At 37.6% G+C, this 19,924-nt stretch overlaps 1 protein-coding gene and 1 long non-coding RNA gene across 2 annotated transcripts; one reads left to right on the forward strand and one right to left on the reverse strand.

Annotated features, from left to right (window-relative positions):
- Nucleotides 1-1,673: 1,673 nt before the first annotated feature.
- CALB1 (calbindin 1) lies at nt 1,674-19,331 on the reverse strand. Its single transcript, XM_017830593.1, has 11 exons — nt 19,160-19,331; nt 18,814-18,890; nt 14,202-14,276; nt 10,028-10,111; nt 9,883-9,939; nt 6,907-6,984; nt 4,522-4,577; nt 4,387-4,426; nt 4,246-4,299; nt 4,042-4,113; nt 1,674-3,630 (listed from the first exon to the last, which is right to left on the reverse strand). The coding sequence occupies exons 1-11, from the start codon at nt 19,239-19,241 to the stop codon at nt 3,517-3,519; spliced, it is 789 nt and encodes a 262-aa protein (XP_017686082.1). The 5' UTR covers nt 19,242-19,331; the 3' UTR covers nt 1,674-3,516.
- Nucleotides 11,728-14,255, forward strand: LOC108505013. Its single transcript, XR_001877343.1, has 3 exons — nt 11,728-12,127; nt 13,016-13,121; nt 14,021-14,255. It is a non-coding gene; the product is annotated as an uncharacterized LOC108505013 (long non-coding RNA).
- Nucleotides 19,332-19,924: the final 593 nt, after the last annotated feature.

Below are 19,924 nucleotides of genomic sequence, written 5' to 3' on the forward strand. Positions count from 1 at the left end.
ACGGTGCAGAACAACTTCAGTTGATTTCAGAGGGATTTGGATGTGCTCGGCATTTCAGAAATTCGGGCCAGTTATATTTGGGTGCCTGAACAGGGATTCTGTGCTTCCTCATAGACTCTGTAAGTCAATGTGGATTTCAGTTTGCCTCCATAACCAGGGATTATAACGATGATTATGATGAGGGCTTAGTATAAATCAGAAAAAGCAAACCTTGTGTAACGAAACGAAGACTTAATCCAAGTTTAAGTGGAGTTCAGCAGCAGCATGTATGTATCTCGTTCATTGGCGAGGTTCATTTTGCATAAAAGCGCTGCTGACTGTCAGTATCCTGATCTGTATTTGACATTTTACCATGGAATGTGCTGTTCTGAAATTTTGTAAGCTTGTGTGGGTAATCTTTTTAAAGATGCATAACTAAATTGTAAACAGGGAGGATTAGATCAGTGCTGTGTACTGTACATGAACTGTTGAGGATAGAACAGTGCAGCAGTGAACGAACAAAAACCAAATTACTTCGAGATCTATGTTCAATCCCAGTTAAGTCATCGGTGAAAATTCACATGATATTCTCCATAATGGTCAGCTGGGCAGTGTTAGTGACCCCTGAGGTGGGCTGATGGACAGTGGTGTGGGCACAGCTAGAAGCAGGCACTCACTTTGCCTGACCCCGGTACTGTTAAGGTTTACTTCTGTCAGCAAACACTGCATTTATAATGCCAAAGATTTATGAAGGGCCTAATAGTTACTGTTCTTGTTTTTTTCTTTCAGTATTACTGAAAATTTGCTGGCTTGTGCTTTAAAATTATTTGAAAATCACCTTCTTAGACTTGAATACCTAGCACTGCGTTAAATTTTAGTCTGTACACATTTAAACTAGAATGGGCTAAAATTTTTTACAGCATATGTGTAATTTATAGGACAGTTTGAGCATTTGTTAGCTTGAATGCTTATTTGAATGTTTATTTTAATAAAACACGTATTTTTAGACAGCAGAAATGGTTAATAGCTTCAATAAAGTGGAACCCAGGTAGCTCTGTGTTAGTCAGTTTCTCTGTTTAGCTGAAATATGGAATATTTGCACCACATCTTTTTGCATGCTGCAGTTTTACTTTTCTTTGGTCACCAGATATCTACCAGAAGAAAAAAGCTTGCAGTCTTCCCTTTCACCACCTTTCTTTTTATTCTAAGCCTCATTCTGCCCCAGCCATGACATTTTTAAAAGCTCTGCCCAGGAGTGATTTAGAGAATTTAAAACCTGGAGTTTTTACAGCAGTTTTGACTTAGCCATACTTGTCAGGCTTTCCTTTGCACTGACATAGTAGGCACCTTTGCTAGAACTGAGGTTTTTAATTGCTGCCTTCTAGTCCAAGTTTTATTTATGAGAAATAACTGTAGGAAACAGTGTCTGTGGGTGACTGAGACTTGGTTTTGGTGCTGTGCTCCACAGCAGAACCAGCTCGTGGGCAGCAGCAGTAGCAGAAGGGTGTCTACAGAACAGATATGTGACACTTTACTTTACTCATGTTCAGGAAGACAGATTTCAGTTTCTGTGGTAACTCTTTGTCAAAACACTTTAAATGCTTTATCTTCCACTTAGCAAACATTGTATTTTGACACACAAGGTTTAGGGTTTTTTCTTTACGCTCTTAAAATAAAGCAAAATCCAGGGTTTCAAGTGCACAGTATGAACAAGATCAATCATTTATTGTACTGATAGGCAAATTCACTGTTCCTTCACTTAACGTACACAGTTGTATTTCACATTGCATAGAGAAAAGAGACAAGCAGATGAGAAGTTAAATCACTGTGCGTGGAGTGGGAGTAAAGCAGTGAGTATGAGCTAGCTTAACCTTATTTTAATGTTTTGTGTGTTTTTTTGCCAGCAAGACCCCATCCAGCACCACCTACTCCTTAACTTTCCAAGGCTCAGCCTGGAGAGAGCCCAAGGCTATTAAGCCTTTCCTGAAATGGTATTTAGTTGCCTGAGTTCACCTGAGGAATTCAAGGATTCATTTCAGTGGGAGTTCATTGACTGTAATACCAAAGGATCTGAGCCTCATTGTTTGAGACACATTTCAAATAAAATGCATTTGCTTCCATTTGTTAAATAAGATGCAGAGATGCATCTGAGAAGTTGCACATAGCTAATCTGCTAACCTGGAATTGCTTCCAAAACAGGTTTCTTGGCCTTAAGACAGCCCAATTTCCTTCCTTCTCCAGTACTTACTGAGAGCAATGGCCTGGACATTCATGAAGTTGTCTGGCATAAAATTGGTGTAAAGTAAAAAGGGAGCCAGGCCAAAAAAAAAAGATGCAAGAAGACAGGGATGCTTCGTAGTATAGTTTCCATTAGAAAATACATCTCTAACATAATAAAAAGCAGAGCCCACCATGTAAACTAAATTACCATATTGTTACAAAATCTTTACTATTTTTTTCATTTAGTGTCAAATTTTAATACTACTATTGTAGACTAGTGATTCAGTGTAAGATGCAAGGAGGCACATTTTTTTAGAATAGTCAGTTTGTCCTTTACATGGTACAGAAGTAAGAATTCAGGAGATACACAAACTAGACACCAACAATCTTAGGATATTAAATTTAATTATAGATTACACAGAATATGATGTAAAAACAGCAATTGACTAGAATAATTATAACCTGCAAAATGTGAAAATAGTTTAGAAAATGGATTGTCATATTCTCTGACACAGCAATAGTCATGAAAGGTACACTTATAATATCATATGTTAATCTGTGTATTAACTATACTACCTGTCATTTAGCCAGGATTCCAAGATGGATTAAAGGCATTTATTTATGAAGTGCCTATGTTTAAATTCAGTAAAACAACTAGATTGGAAACACTATATTTTTATCAACTACTGCATGGAGATCTATTCCTGATAAATGCTTTGTCTATATGCTATGAATTCATAATGAGAAGAGTAATTGTAAAACTGCAGAGAGCACAGACCTGAAAGTGGGCGGCTTGACAACTGAAAATATTTCTTAGTGCCTTATTAAGTTTTGGAAATCAGACATGTCAATGTCTCTTTCCTCTTTCAGACCTAGATCATGTTTAATCTGAATTCGTGTGATGTTTAAAAACCTCACCTTTAGTTGAAATGGGAAAGATGCCTGTAGATCTTTTTGTTATGTAGTTCAACAAGAAATGTTGCAAGTGTCAAAGGATATGATGACCACAGCAATGTCAGCAGGTTTAATTTTTATCCAGCCATGTTTATGAAAGCAAAAAACCCAACCAAAACCAACCCTGGCGTATTTTAGTTTCTTTTTGAATATACAGACTGGCCCAAACATAGACATTCTCTTTATCAGTCTTATTGTTACAAAAACTGTACATTACAAACAGTATAGAAACAAACTGAAAGGAATGTGCCACACATCCTGGCTAATTTTCTATATGCAGTTTAAAAATACAGCCTACTCCCTTACAGTGCACAGTTATTGTGTAGAGTACATCACTAGTTAAGTGGACATGATAGAAGAGCTCTAGTTTTCCTCAGCACAAAGAATAAGAGCCAATTCTGCTCGGTAAAGCTTTCCTCCATCCGACAAGGCCATGATGCTTTTCTTGTATGTTGCAAGGTTGGTAATGTCTAATTCCTATTTAAAGAACAGATAATACTTTATAATCCTGTTTAGTTATCAGCATGAACAAGTTTACTTCCAGTGGCAGGAAATGAGAAGAAAAAAAAAGGGTATTCTCAGCCTGTCCAAATGTAACACATTGTAAATGTTATTTATTTGTATGTTATCCACGTTATTGCCATATGTTAGCTTGCTGATAGCTGGTGTCTCAGAAGCAAGCAAGATTTTAACAGTGTCATTGTGTAATCACAACTTCCCTAGTTCAGGATTTACACTGCTATTATTTCCACCACAATTTTTAGTTGTACTTTGACTTCAGGAATTATGACTTAGAAGCTCTATATTTATCTTATTAGGATGGATTAAAGTGTCCTTAAAATCCAAATTAAATCTAATCTCTAAGGGGAAAAAGTCCTCTAGGATTACCTTTTTGTTCTTTTCACAGAGATCCTTCAGTAGGGCATCAAGTTCATTTTCATCTATATAGCCATTGCCATCCTGAAAAATACCATTGAAGATAATTTTAAAAATTTATTTTTCATTTCTGAAGTTATGGCTAGTTTTCCACAGATTCAGAAAATAAGTGCCATTAAACTACACTATTATTAAAAAGGTGTTTTGAAGACTTACTTGATCATACATCTCAAAGGCTTTGTTGAATTCTTTTGCACACATTTTGACACCCTAAATGCCGAAAGGAAAACAAATCCATTAATGACACCAGTTATGTGTGATGGTGACAAGTTAACTGAAGAATGTGAATATTCATACCTGGAATTTAATAAGAAAATTTTCCTGTACAGGGAGTAGTCTTTGGAGAGAAAAAACAAAGGTCAAAATATTTGATTGTTTCCATTACAGCATTTGGTACATGGTATTTGTTATGAAAAGAAACAGAAGACATACCTGGCCAGTTCAGTAAGCTCCAACTTTCCATCATTGTTTGCATCAAACATCCTGAGCTGAAAAAATATATTATTTTACATTGCTAATGAAAATTAATCAACATAATGAAGAAAACACTTACTTAGAAAACTTAAAATCAATTATCTTTATCCTGAAATTATGGCCCTGGGCTTTAATCTGTCACATTTGCTGTGTAATACATTTATTTTAAGTACTGACTAAGTAATTTATAGTAATTCTGATTAACCTACTGTAAGGTAAGTCTTAAGACAGTGATGAATGTCCTGTATGAGAAATGCACGTGTAATTGTTTATAAATGAGGGGAGTGTTGATGTGATAACACTTTACTTTTGACTTCATGTCATGATTTGATAATAGAATTATTATTCTCTATTCATAAAGATGAAAAAAACATCAGATAAAGTTCAATAGAATCCCAGCCATTCAGCTCTACTTAGACAGAAAATAATAGACATTTCATCTAATTGACTGCTAGGTCTAAATATTTAAGTAACGATAATGTTCTGTTACTGTGATATATTAAAAAAAAAAAAGGGTGATCCTGCAGATGATGAGATTTTGTTGATGGTATTAAAATGGGAAAATAAATTTCTCCAACTATACATAATTAAATTACAGGAATAAATATATTAATGTAATTTGACCAAATAAGTGAATAATAATTTTTAATAACTCTCTTGTATTAAAGTATTTTACTTTGAGGCCTTGAAAGTATGATCTCCTGCTGCTTGAGAGGCACTAACAGCTTATATTAGCTATTAGAACTAGATGGAGATATTGCTCCTGCGTGGGACTTCCTCTCCCAGTATTTATGTCTGTATGGTTCCATTTTTCTACTTTCAAACACTATATTGCATTTGCTGTATAAAAGAGTCACAAAAGCAGTAGACTACAAAACACTGAAAGCACCTCCACCAACACTCCATCCCATCACTTGCAATCGCAGTAATTTTAGATGTAATTTATACATAAGAGGAGAAGCAACATTCTGTACTGACATATCTACCTTTCCTTTAAAAGAGAAAATTAATGCAATGCAATGGAAAAAGACCTAATTTCACTTTACACAATAAATGGCAAAATATACCAGAAAAAGTTACCAATTCTACAAACATTTATTTCTACGTAACGCCCTGGTTCCTTTTAATACTTTCTTCCTTTTGTATAAAAGCATCTGCCTTGCATGTGTTTCCCATGAAAGCAGATTTGCATTTGGGCAAGGTAAGCAGTGGCAGCTGTGAAGTCAATGTATTTTGATGGGTTATTAGTGGCTGGCTGTACCTGCCAGCAGCTGCTCAGGACTGTACATTTTCTATTAGTCTTTTGTTTTCTGAGAAGATTATGGGAGAGCTGGGCTTATATGTTTTTTCTTATAACAAAATTCTTTGTGATTGTGTATCTCCACAGAGGCCAGAACTTATAAAACACTTTATGATGATGGTTAAAAAGCTCCCTGAATGAACAGGATACATTTTATCTTCACCAGCAAATAAACAGTGACAATTCTAAATAAATGGTTCATACTGGTACAACGAATCAGCAGACTTCTTCCAGGAGAAACACAAGTTTTGTTCAACCATTCTTAAGCCAGTGTGAGGGTTAGAGTGTTTACCTAGCATGTTTTAAATTGCTAAAAATATTTTAGGATGAAAACAAGCTGATAAAACAATAAATGTAGTGATATACATTTTCTGAAGACAAGAATTCTTTTTTTTTTTCTTGAAAAGCCCACACAGAAGCCAGTACTAGTCCTCACTGTGGAGTACCATAGCAGTGGGATGGAAGGAGTGTTCCAAGGATGGGCTGATTTAAGGTCAGGGAAGCAACAGTTTTGTTATAGTGTCTATCTAAAACATCAATTTCTCCTTCTTGAAGCAGGCGGAGAAGGAAAGTATGAGATGTTTGTAAGTCTGGTAAGAAATCACCATGCAGTAATGGCTTCTAAGACAAGAGACGGACATCACAGCACTGTAAGAAGGCAAAATATAGACAGGAACTCCAAATTAATTTGATCTAAACATAATAATGTAATTATGACAGTAGCAACAGTTTTTCTCCTAACTGCGAAGATTTCAGTTTTACAACTAATGGCACAAGGAAACAAAACAGGAAAATAGCATGATGTGCCAGATATATATACACCAAGAAGCTTAGAAATTCCTGGGCTTTTGTTTTTTAAGCAGCACTGAAAACTGCCCATCGAAACTCCATAGCTGCAGAAGTACTTGCAGTGCCACAGTTGTCTCTCTGTTGCAATGACACAGCTAGCCTGATTGGGACTTAGTTGGTCTCCAAGTCATTTGGAGCCTTCTAGTGGCTAAACAGAGTGTAGATTAACCCATTATTCCTTTGAATAATCTTACCATTATTTCTGTGTATTCCGTTAGCTTTGAGTCTTCAATCTGCTTATTTGCTTTCTGTAATAAATCTTTCAAGAAGCTCTGTTAAATAGAAGAATAATAGGTGAATTTTTATCTACAGTATAAAATATTTGACTTGCTAACTTTGGATTAAGGTAATGGAAAATACTATTTTACTTCCACTTTAGTATTTACTGTTGAAGTTCCAAATAAGTATGAAAAAAAATAGTTACAGCTAAGAATATAAGTTTCTTTTGATAAGTTCAAGTACACTGCATTTTATTTGGAAAAAGTGACTCCTAAAACTTTCTGCATTGTATGCCATTTGTTGTATTGTGAATTTGGAAAAAAGTTTGGCTTTCAAGAATACTGCTTCCTAATCAGCTCTATCAGTAAACTAAGCTAATTAACCTTGGGTCTCCTTTTAAACTTGGATGCCTATTCACTTCTTGCAACATAGGAACAATTTTACAGAAAGGATCAATGATTAATCAGGTTTTGTCCTTGCCTATGGCAGTACCCATTGCTAGATATGAACATTGCTCCTTCCTACCTTGTACTTTAAATGTGTGCAGCCAATTTCATTGCATTTTAGAATGAGAATTTGATGTCACATTACTTGAAACACCAACCATTTTTACTTTAAAAAATAAGATGCTTTTCACCTATTCAGTGTTTTAAATTTCTGCACTAGATCTGTGACATTAAAAAAAGAAAGATACCAAATTGTTTAGCAAGGGCATTACAAGACCTGTTATGTCTGTGTGCCTGTCAATGCTCAATGAAGCACCTAATTCCTGTCGTCAATTGGAGTGTCATTATCTTTGTGGAATTTTGGGCCACATTTCAAGGTAGAAAATGGGAAAGCATATAAGAAAACATACTTGAAGCATATAAGAAAACATACTTGTTGTCCTCAACTGGAATGCAACCATGTCGATAGTCATACAACTAATACTCGCTGCAGTTGTTTGAGTTTGGCCCCCTCCATGCTGGAGGCCCTTCCTGGTAGTTTGTATAAGAAGAACACGACTGAAATGCAGTAAATGGATGTTGTGGAGACACGTTTAATCTTGTGTCCTTTAAAGGAAAATAGAACTGGAAAGGACATTGAAAGGCTATCTAGTCCATCTCCATGTCTCGAGAAAGGATTCTATTATCTAAACTTCCTGAATTACTGTCTGATCTGAGCTATTGCCAAACCTTTCCAAAACACAGTGATGATGAGTTTGCCTCCATCTTAGACAACATATTCTACTGCCATTACTATTGTTAGAAAGTTTTCCTGATTTCCAGCTTGAATTTCACTTACAAAGTCGTCCGTGGGTGTACTCCTCACATAGCAAATACTTAAAATGCTTGTGCTTGTCAAGAAATGCTGATCTAAAAATAAAACTGTGTATTTATGTCTCATTTTCAACATGTTAAAATGACCTGTTTGTCTGAGGCAGACAAAATCTCACAACACGAGATGGGACCATTAAGGATTCAGTTAAAATGTCTTCATTCTTCAGCCGGTCCTCAATCAGCCCTGCCTTTTTAAGTCTATTTTAAATTATAGCAGTCAGCGGCAGTCCTTAAGGCATTATCTAACAGCTGGAGAGTTCTCAAGGGCTACCTCCTCCTGATCCTACCAACTTTAGACATACCAACCTCCTGCAAACAGTCATCAGGAGAATGGGCTCATCTACCTGAGGGTTACCTTAAGGTTAAATCCTCAGCAAATATCACACAGATACCAAACTCAAAAGAGAAAGGAAAAACGAAAAAAGATGTGAATTTTCTGATGTGGATTCCTTTTCTGAACAGAAGATCTGTAATGATTTTGGAAAGTTTGATCTCCTGGTCCTTTAGTTAATAAAATTTACATAACTCTTCTTTATATGACATATGGGGAGAATAGTCCAAATTAGATGGATAAGCACTGCTAGGCCTTTCTCTTGCTATGAATTGCTTTGATTCCTTTGAATGTAAAGCTACAGTAATGAATCAAGTACAATTAACTGTGGAAAATGGCACCTTTCTACTCAGATGCTATTGAATATGACCATCTGTCCTATGAGGAAAGGCTGAGAGAACTGGAATCTTCAGCTTGCAGGAGTTTCAGGGTGACGTTGTGAAAGTATATAAATACTTCAAGGGAAGGTGCAAAGAGTATGGAGCCAGGCTAGTGACAGGACCAGAGGCAATGGTCACAAAGTGAAACACAAGAGGAGCATCAGGAAACATATTTTCACTATGAGGGTGGCTGAGCAACTGGGTTTAAGTGGCTCTGCTTGAGCAGGGGGGTTGGACCAGGTGACATCCAGAGGTCCCTAACAAGCACTCTGTGATTCTGTGACAGAGAATCACAGCATCTACAAATTGCTGTTGGTTGTATGACTAGAGAAGTAAAATCACTCTAGTTTTAATGCTTCTGCAAGTCTGAGATGACCAATGGAATAATCTCGATTCTGCTCTTATTTGTGCATATTAAAGCTGATACCAAAATCCTACTAGGCTAACCAAGCAAGGGCAGTCCAATTCCATTTGTATTAGTCTAACAGTATGACAGAGGAAACTGTAGGGTTACATGGCACTTGAGAGAGCATAATCTGTCCAGCAGCATAGTGATTAATGGTAGAAATGCCCTTAGGAAAAACCCAACAAAAGAGACCTCCTCCCTAATATACCCCAAAAAATAACCAACATAGCTTCCAGAGGCCCATCGTACTTTCTTAACCTTTCTTACTTCTAAGCTACCTGCTGCCCTGAGTCACTTGAGACAAACTTGATCTGAATTAAAACATGTTTTAAACCACGTTGATAAGATTAGGGTTTCGCTTTAAATAATTTACTGGTGATAAAAACATCAGCTAATTATATTCCTTTTTTGTTGTGTTTGAAATGCAAAAACATGCATCTGAAGAAAGAGATAGCAGCAGGGCTGTAATCCAACACCTGTTCTCATGTCATACATACTCAGAGATATTGATTTACCTTAAGTTCCTCGGAATCAATGAAGCCACTGTGGTCGCTGTCATATTTCCTCCATGTCTGCAATCAGAATATGAATGCTTTAATGATATATTTATGGCAAGCAAGTCTTGGATGGTTTTACAACAGGCAACTTTTCATACTGTACCTGCATGAAGTCTTCACTTGACTTTAGCTGCTGGCATCTGAAGAACAACAGGAAATTCTCTTCCGTTGGCAATATCTGAGCAAGCTGTAACACAATTTATGCAAGATTGAATTTTGATTCTTCACTAGGCCAGCTGAGCCTGTAATAGAGCATGAAGCTTTTTAAAAGCATATGAAATTCTTTGTGCTCATACTGCCCTATAGTGGCCCCATAGGAAGCTTCATCCTGCTAGCTGAAATGTTTGGAAGAAGGCTCTGAAAGGCTTCTGGCTTGCAGCTTTGCCATATTCATCAAGGTCAAACTTAACTGAGGTCTGAGAGGAGGGAGTGAGGCGGCACTTTACGAAAAGGGTAGCTGGGGAAAGGGGAAAAAATGAATTCACCCATGTAGAGCTAGGATCTGTACTGAAAACCATTGAATTGGCATGAAGGGAAAGCATAATGAGAGAATGCATCGATGATAGGTGTGAAGGACTATGAATGAAGAAAGTGAGGAAAACAGACTGCTCACAATGGCAAGGAAGAGCAGGAAGAGAGATGAACGCTGACATGAAGAACACATATGTAAGGCAAATGGTTAAATATAAGGAAAAGCCAGGAGAAAAGAAAGAAAACGGGGAGGGTAAGGGTTGGCAACCAGTGCTCAATTGTCGGACTTGGAGATGTGTTCAAGAAGAGCTATAAATACCAGAAAGAAATCAAAAGGGTTTTTAGCCCTGCAAAACCAGGGGTGGTTCTTCCAATGCCTCTCCTCTACAAAAGGCTTTTTTAAAATCAGACACATTATTGTACTGATTATTGCAAATGTTCATTTACTATAACTCAATTTTGGCAAGTGACAAATGTAGAAGATGGAAAGCATTGCTGTATAATTTAATGTAAAATCACTATTTGTTTTTAACAAAAGCCCAATATTTTTTTTTCTGTCCTCAAAATGTATGAAATGTGTTTTGATTAAAGAAAACTTTTTACTTGGAGAATAGAACAGCTGTGCTTACTAGGAAGAGAAAATGGAGAAAGACAGATTTCTTAGCTGAATTCTTTAATGAAAAATGACATCTGCAGAATTCCTGGAGTCCCATCTTAAAATTTCTAATCAAATTTTTGTTTTTCTGCCTTCCTTTCACATCCTCAAATCCCTTGTTCTGCCTATTTCAGTGCTATTGCCTAGTTGCTGAGGCTTTTTTATTGGGATCCAGCAGAGCCATAAGTGAGTTCAGCACTCACCCCACAGGCACAAGGAGGCTATGGAGACATATCTCTTGTTTCTCTACAATTATCTATGCAAGGAATCAGTTATATTCTTTGATTGTTGGTACAACTGAAAAGACACATCAGAGCACTCTCCTTACAGAAATGGCGCAGCTGATGACAGGCTGTCAGACCCATCAGAGCCTTCTGAGTACTTTTGCTAAATGGCTGAACACCAAACCAAAAGCAACTTGAACAATGCGTTTTTGTCAGCAGCTTTCAAAATCTACTCCATTATAAATAGCATATACACATGTGGGTAAGTACATATTCATACAGACGCAGTAGCTAAATGTGTCTTGATTTATGGAAAAATGTTTTTATTTCTCCTATGACAGACAAGCTTGATTTTTAGAGTACATTCCTATTTAATAGCAAATGGAATGGAAGAACTGCTTAGAACAAAAAGCAGAGTTTGGGGGAAGGGACTGATTATGACAGTGGGAAAGGGTTTGCATGTGTGGAAATTATAAATAAGATGTCGTTCAGTGACATAGGTAACTCCTGTGAGTTTTGCAAGGACACTGTAAAATAGTACAAGGTGCAAGGGTGAATGTAAAATAGTAACTGTCCAAAGAATCATTAACAGCTTATTAGCAGTACCAAACTGTATTTGAGGTACAGAATATATGACCTTATTTTAAGCTATACCTCTCACTCTTTCTATGTCTCAGGGGAAAGCATTAAATTGTTTTTCGTGGAAAACTTTGCAGTATTAAGGGATGAAGAGGTCATGTGGAAACAGGCTCAACTTCCCAGTTTTATACCGCTACTGAGAAGAAAGATGGAAACCTATTTCAAGTCATTACTTCTTTGTGAGGATAAGCATAAGGGGACTTCATGAGAATGTGTGAGTAAGAGTGCAGACCACTGCAAGTCCGTGTATGGCAGCAATAGTAGTTTAGTGAACTTTGCTGCTTTTATGGAGAGCATTGGTTATTTCTGTATCACAAATAATAGAGGACAACCACAAAGCCTGACACTGGTTTGACTACTCTCTGCTCAGCTGCAGGCTGAGATGTGTCTTTATAAGTTACCTAGCAGAAAAAATACTCTCATTGCCTAAATCATAACTTTTTTCTAGAAATCGTTCTCTAAGTAAATTCCATTATATTTAATGCTATTTAAAATTCCTTTCACCTAATACAGTGAATTTTCTTTTTTAAAATCCTATAATAGAACATGGGAGGACAAAGAATATTTTAGGCTAATGAGTAGTTATTTTTATGGCAGCAGTAATCTTCAAATAATTTGAATGTAGAATTGTCGCAGTTCCGAGTTTTGAAACCTTGGGTTTCACAAGCACATTTTAGTGAAAGCGTTGGTCTGAATGAGTACAAAAGGTGAATTAAAGGTCTCTTACACAATGACAAGAAACTGAACAGGTCAGACTTTGCCTTTAGCTGGAGAGCACTGGATTAAAGCCAGTGAACTAACTGCATTGTGCTTGCAAAGACAGAATTGACGCTTAATCTGATCTGAAAATCCACTCCTTCCTTTGTGAAGCCACCCAGGCCTCCTCTTTATCTCAGTCAACAGACCTTTCCTGAAAACTCATTATTTGCTCGCACATTTTTTGTCACATACTGGGATATTCATTATGATGGTTGGGAGTCTGAATGCTTTACATGATTTTTTTTTAAACAGCATTCATACACGTTTCGTAGAAAAACTATTTGATATACTATGTAAATGGGAGCAATCTGGAATAACTGGACTTTTTTTTTTTTTTTGTAAGGAAGGAGAATCAAATCCAAATACCAACTTTAATTTCATACTGCTCTGCATGTACAAGATTTTTCATGAGTTCCATCAGCGCTTTCCAAATCAAGCTTCATGCTGATGTAAGTGAAATAAAATATAGCTATTGGGTTTGGAAACTGCTATATTAAGGGAGAAAGTCCCTTCAGTTATGGGACTCAATACTGTCACTATTCAGTGGCTTCCGTGGATGCTGAGCATGCTTGGTGCTTCACTGGGGGTGATGAGCCATATCAGAACCTACTGGCTTTGTTCATCTTTACCCATTAAGTAAATATCAGAATCAGAAAAATGATTTGAAAGGTAAATGTTCCAGTTATCTTTCCTAAGTGAAGAAGCATAGTCTTTTTCAGGCACTGTTCACAAATTCTTCTTGCATCCAATGCTTGATATTACACATATGCAAAAAGACTATTTAAATAGGATTTCTCGATACCAAATAAATATGGGTTTGTTAGTCCAAACCCAAACATTTTGTTAGACCAAATAAACAGTAGTTCTTTCTAGATGCAGAGCTATTTGATCAATACTAAGTATCGTCAAAAGATGCATTTTTAAAAGTCAATTACAAGTGAAACAAACTGATCATATTTCTATGGTATTTTAGTAATAATTACATATGCATTTAAACAAGTATATGAAATTGAGACATATGACAGAAAAGATATCTTTACATTATCTATTATATCAGCAGTGATACTTCCTATTGACTTTTACAGATTCTATTCAGTCCTCTATTTTAAAATTAGCTGCTGACCCAAAGTTGGTCACTGTAGAATTTTTCAGGCCTGGCTTGTTTCCAGCTGTTCCCTAATTAGCTCTCTAGGTCAGATTTCTTATTATCGGGAAAAAATATAATATCATTTAATAATAAAACTGCAGTCTCATTGCACTCAGAGTGACATAAACGAGTTGTCAATTTAAGCTCAAAAAAGTGACTTCTTAAACTGTAACCCCACGAATTCTCCTTTTTGTCTTGCAGCACTGAAGAGTGAAAGTGAAAGAAAACCCTTTCCTAGCAAGTCGCCTAAATCGCACAATTATTGAGCAGCTACACAAGGAAAAGAGATTGGTTATCTCATGTTATGTTCATGTTGTTCTGTGCTAAATGTATTTTCTTCAAGTAAACATGTCAGTCTTTTGTTACAAAGTAACAGTCTTACCTCGACTATTCCTATTTTTCCATCAGTAGTCTTCCCATATTGGTCCACAAAAGCTTTCATTTCAGGTGTCAAATCCTACAAAGTTGCAATGATAGAATCATTACTTCAAGATACAGAGAAACCTATGTAAAATTACTTGAATATTCTATTAGTTGCAAAATAATACGCTACATTTAATGAAATACACTCATCACGGCTAGACTCCTCAAGTTTAAATGAAAATTAGTGTTTTTTAATCATGAATAATGTCATTGTGATAAATTTTACTTCCTAAGGAATTATATTATAGTCAGTGTGAATGATTGGCATTTAAATGCTTAGAACTCTATTTTAGTTTACAGAATGAAAAAATTATAAAGACAAGTGTGTTGGAAGATGCATATAACAGCTCCTTTGTTTAAGAGCATGACAGTGTAGTTCATAGGCAATTATTAGTCCATTTCCTCAGTTTTCATTCTTAAATTAGTGACTTAAAGGCAGTGTGAAATCTTTCAAAGTAAGAAAAAATTCAGTATAAGACATCTGAACACCAAAATAGCCTTTCCACATCTTTGAGTGGATTTTTCCTGAACAATGGATGCTATTTTAGTCCTAAAAGAACTCATCACAGTATCATATTTTTCACTGTTTAGTATTTGGTTATCATGGAAACAGAGTCAAAATGTCACTGCTGAACTGTAGAGAGGCAGATTTAGGGGGAAGAAAACTTCAAGCAAAATCTTAAATCTGACAGAATAAAGCCATCATTGTTCTTCATGTAAATTATGGTCCCTGCTATACATCTGCTCTCTTAAGGCTATCCTCATTCTAGGCTGTGAAAAAGATGCCAGCCTTGGGATGAATATCTAAATATTTGATTTCACACTTCAATTGACTTGTCTTGCTTTGATGTGAGCTGCCATCAACCTTCAATACTGATCAAACTTTTAATTTTCATTGTATTTCTTGTAGGTGTGAGCTATTGAAACCATGCAGCATGAATCAGGGTTACAGTTATAATAATACAATGGACAGTTCTATGGTTATAGATGAAGATACAGCAAACTTTGAAAATTAAAGGTTTAGTTGCTATAATAAATCTGATTATATAGGGCCTAAGTGATTCTCTCACTGGAGACATGGGGAATCTCAGCTGTACAAAGTCCATTGTAGTTTGTCCCAAATTTCACTACCAAAGCTAACTAAAATGTCAGTTCCTTGTAGCTGATACAGTCACGGCCTAGTATCCTATTTCGGTCAAAGTCATCCATGGCAGGTTAGTAATTTGCCGTGGCTTTAATTAGAGATGTGGTTATTAATACAATGCACTTCAAAGTCACCTTTCATCTAATGATCCCAAAGTGGGGACAAGTTTGCTTAGCACGTAGAATGGAGAATTTAGACTCTTGGATTTTAATTAGTCTTGGTTAAACATTTTACTAATCTTTCTAATAGCAGCTCTGCAGTGCCAAACAGTGTCCAGCCGTGGAAGGAGGCAGAGTAAATTACAGGTTAAACAAAACAGGATGCTTGTCCTCTAGTTCATTATTCAGAAATGATTGTGGGTTTTTTTGTGTTCACTTCACCCTCTCTTCAGCTGTTTGATGAGTTTTTTGAGTTATATTACTCAAATAAATATTTTTGGTCAAAAAAACTTGCCTAAATTTAACCAAGCCTACTTCTAAACTTGATCCAGATGCAATATTCAATTTTTGAAATTAAGAAACTAGCCCTTCACACCTCAGTCAGACACCTCAGAAGAGAAATTTGTCCAACAAGTGGAACTGTAGAAAAAAAATAGGGTTTTTTTTAATATAATTTGAAAATGTAAGGATAGATGGCACTATAGAAACACTTACATGACTGTATTCATAAATCATATTTCTGTGGAGAAATATTGTCACTATCTCTATATGCAGGGAAAGTGAGAAATGAATGTGGAATAGTTCAGCCAACATCCACCTATTGACACTTTATCAGCTTCTGTATTAATCACTTATATCTCAAAGTTTCTTTTGGCAAATAGGGAATGTATTGCATAAATGTGGAGCACAATAAATGGAAGCTTATATACTTATATAGCTTTTATCTTTAAAAAAGAGGCAGTTCTTTTAACATGATTGAAATTAGATCAGATCAAATCACTGTCTACCATAATGCCTAATGTTACCAAAGCCCAAGCCCTAAAACTTGTGAGTACACATTCCCCCCATTGGGACTAGCCTGAATCAAGCTGCATGCTCTATCTGAGAAAAAACAGCTGTGAAAGTACAGGCTTACTGAGTGGATTAATACAGGGATTAGCATTAGAACATAATTAGAATAGTTCCATGGTTGGGAAGAATATTGGGAAATATTAAACCATCCTATTTGATGACAGAATCAATGTGATTCTTTAAAGCATACGGCATGACTGATGCAAAATCCAGCTATGAAGAATGCATAATTGAATATTTCAAAAATAGTGAGAAGGAGAATGACCTGAAATGCAGAAGTTAATGATGACAAAGAAGCTTTGGGGTGTTAAAAGAAGGACAGACAAGGAAATTACTTATAACCTACACTAGTTTTTCAATGTGTCCCTTCTGGCAAAAAACTAGAATTCAACGCTACTGAATTAGTGTCCCATGAGACAAAAAATGAACTAATGAGATGCTTGTTTGGCAAATGAGCCTTCAAGTCCAAGAATCAGATTAGATCTGAAACATAGATGACATATAGCTGTACTTCAGAGCCCACAGACCAAGTGCTGAATTTGATGTTGCTACTGTAGATTGCTCTTAGCAGAACACTCCAAAGTTAGGTTTGAATCAGAGAGATGGGAAAGCAAAACTTAGACACCTGAGCATTTTTAAAATATAGCATGAGATACAGGCAGGGGTTATTTTAAAAAACCCACATAAATTATAACATTTGTAGCAGATAAGAATAATCCTATGAAGCTTTCTGTGTTGCTTTGAATAGGATCTGTTTTTAAGAGATGCATGCTTAATTTGAGAGAGAAATGAATCTGATTTTTAAATGATAAATACTTTTGTCCTTGAGCTTCTAATTATTTTTTTAACTACTGAATAATATATTAGCATTTCTACTAACAATGCCATTCATACTAAATATACATAGGCTTTAATATCTTCTTTCTACCGAGTATACTTAAGTTTCCTGCACTTTAATATAGAAGAGAGATTTGTTCTGTTGCGATACTTTAAATGTATTGAAGTCGAGTTTAATCTTTTCTGTGAAAAAAATATACTTCTTCCCTCTAAAAAACCCCCACATTCCTCTCCCAATTAGCTGTTTTGTTTTGTTTGGTTTTTTTTTACTTTAGATTTGTTTTATTTTATTTTTAATTTTAGTTTAAACTTACTTGCATTCACAAAAACGAGAGCCTACACCAATAGCTCTAAGAAGAATTAACTAGTACCTAAGCTGTAGTAACATTAGAGGCTCTGCTGGGAGACAGATTTTCATATATGTAAAGTTTACACTCATACAGTTAATAAGAAGATACAATTTTCCACAAAATCAATGAAGATTATTTTTTTTCTTTTTGCATTTACTGCTAAAATATACAGCAACTTTCAAAGCAAAGTTAATTATTGAAATGCTATTGCTCAATTTGGAGGCATTCTTATTATGAAGTATTAATCTATTTCATCCATGCATACATGTCATCCAGTTAAATTATAATTTTATTTTCTGTTTCTTCAGAAGTCTTTCAGCATAGATTAATTTAAACCAATTCCCTTAGGTCATATATTGGACTTTGGTGCTAAAAGTGGCCTGATTTAGAAACTGATTATTTTAAGGGCAATTTCTTTGTTAAAAACGTTCCCTTCTCTTTTAATTCAAATCTTTACATGGAATCTTTAATCTTTCTTTGTCTCTTTTTTTATTGTTGTTTTTCTCATATGGGTATACTTTGGAGGAAATGAATAATTAATTTTTCGATAACTTATACACAGAAGAGTTTTGACAACACTGTCAAAAGCTTCGTTGTCTCTCTGAACAGTTTAAACAGCCAGGATTTGGTACTCATACTCATACTCCTAGTGAAGAACAAGAAGTGATTAGGAATCATCTGCAGATCTATTTAGTGACCACCAAGGGGCAGGAATGCATTTCAGCCCGAACTGCCCGTTAGGTATGAAAATAAAACAGAGTCCAACTACCTTGAAGTGTTTTTTTCTTTTTCTTTTTTCTTCCCCCACCCCCTTTATCTTTTTTTTTTTTATTATTTTTTCTTTCCCATTTTAGTAAGAGTACATATCTAGATCAGATAAGATTAATTGCAATGGGATAAGGTCCCATCCAAGACAAAAAGACAACATCCATGTATTTCTTGACTTTTCTTTTTTAGCACTGTCAGAAGTATCAGCTTGTAGCCTGGCAAGGCATGAGCGGGACCCGCTCTCCACGGGGGTGGACCCTGGTCTCACCTTTCCAAAGTAGACGATTTATTTCATTTGCAACCTGCTCATTTCTAACCGAGCTACTTCCCTTTGCCTGGTGAGGCAGGTGCATGACCCGTGTCATGGCAAGAGAGAAGAAAAGGAACTGGGGCACTGGAGTTTGCTCAAGAAGACTCTTCTTTCCCGAGAAGACGGAAAAGTGGGGCCAAACATTAACCTACCAAGCCTGCCTTCTTCCGTGCCTGCTGCAGCTCCTGGATGAAGTTTTGTAGCTCCTTCCCATCCATGAACCCATTGCCTACAACACAAAGAGTTACGGTTGCCGTCACCGCTCCCTCCAAACTCTCCGCTCTCCAGCGCCGGCACAGGGACGTCTCCGACCCGTCTCTCGCTCCCGGCGGAGCGGCGCCCGCGCCCCTCGCCCGGACCCCTTCACGGCTGCGGGGCTGCGCCCCGAGGCTGCTGCGGCGGCCGCCAGGCGGGGAGCGGAGGGGTCCCCCCAGCCTCCCGCGGGCCTGCCCCCCTCGCCCCCCGCTCCCCCGCCGCCCCGGGGGGGAAAGGAGTCACCGTCGGAGTCGTAGTGGTGCCAGATCTCGAAGAACTGGGCGGCCGAGATCTCCACGCCCTGCAGGTGGGTCTCCGCCGTCATGGTGGGCGCGGGGCGGCGGCGCGGGGGGGGGGCGCTGTCCGCGGTCCTGACTTGACTGTGACCGCGGCCGGCGCGGCGGCGGCTCCGACGGCTCCGACAGATCCGACGGCTCCTCCCGCCGCCGCCCCGCCGAGGGCTATTTATGAGGCCGCCCCGGCCGGGCCACTCCCCCCGGCGCTGCCCTCCCTTCCTCTCCGCGAGCCCCGGCGCGCCCTCCCCGCCCTGCGCGGGGGGGCCCGGGTCTCCCGACGGCGGCACCGCGGCTGGGGCCGGCCCGGAGCTGAGCCCTCGGGAAGCGACACCCTCGACTTGGCAGCGAGGGAGGGAGGCAAGGAGGGGTGTGCATGTGCCGAGCGGGGAACCCCGGGCAGAGGGAGTTGCTGAGGATCCCTTGCTGTAGAAAGCCTTGCTGTAGAAAGTGTGACCATGAGACGTGAGGACAACCTCCCAGATTAGCCACGAGGTTTCCAGCTGGAAGAGGGTCCTTGAATGTCAGAATGTGGCTGGTAGCACCTCAGGACGTCACAGTACAAAGAAAAAGCCACTTGAGACATCATGTAGGGTTCAAGGAGCCTGATTTTCAGTGCTCCATCCCCAACCCAGACCTGCACACAGCTTTGCATAGACTTGATCTTTGAAGAGCTGAAACCTGATACTCCCTCTGAGATATAGTGGGGCATTGA

This window comes from Lepidothrix coronata, unplaced genomic scaffold, assembly GCF_001604755.1.
Source record: "Lepidothrix coronata isolate B3197 unplaced genomic scaffold, Lepidothrix_coronata-1.0 Scaffold181, whole genome shotgun sequence".
Taxonomy (NCBI): Eukaryota; Metazoa; Chordata; class Aves; order Passeriformes; family Pipridae; genus Lepidothrix; species Lepidothrix coronata.

Bases quoted from the DNA above. Each gene is read 5' to 3' on its own strand.
- CALB1 (XM_017830593.1), bottom strand. From the start codon at position 19,241: ATGACGGCGGAGACCCACCTGCAGGGCGTGGAGATCTCGGCCGCCCAG. The intron at 6,985-9,882 runs GTAAATCAATAT...TCTATTTAACAG, and splicing joins TTGATTCCGAGGAACTTAAG to AGCTTCTTGAAAGATTTATT. The intron at 4,578-6,906 runs GTAAGATTATTC...ATATTTTTTCAG, and splicing joins CGGAATACACAGAAATAATG to CTCAGGATGTTTGATGCAAA.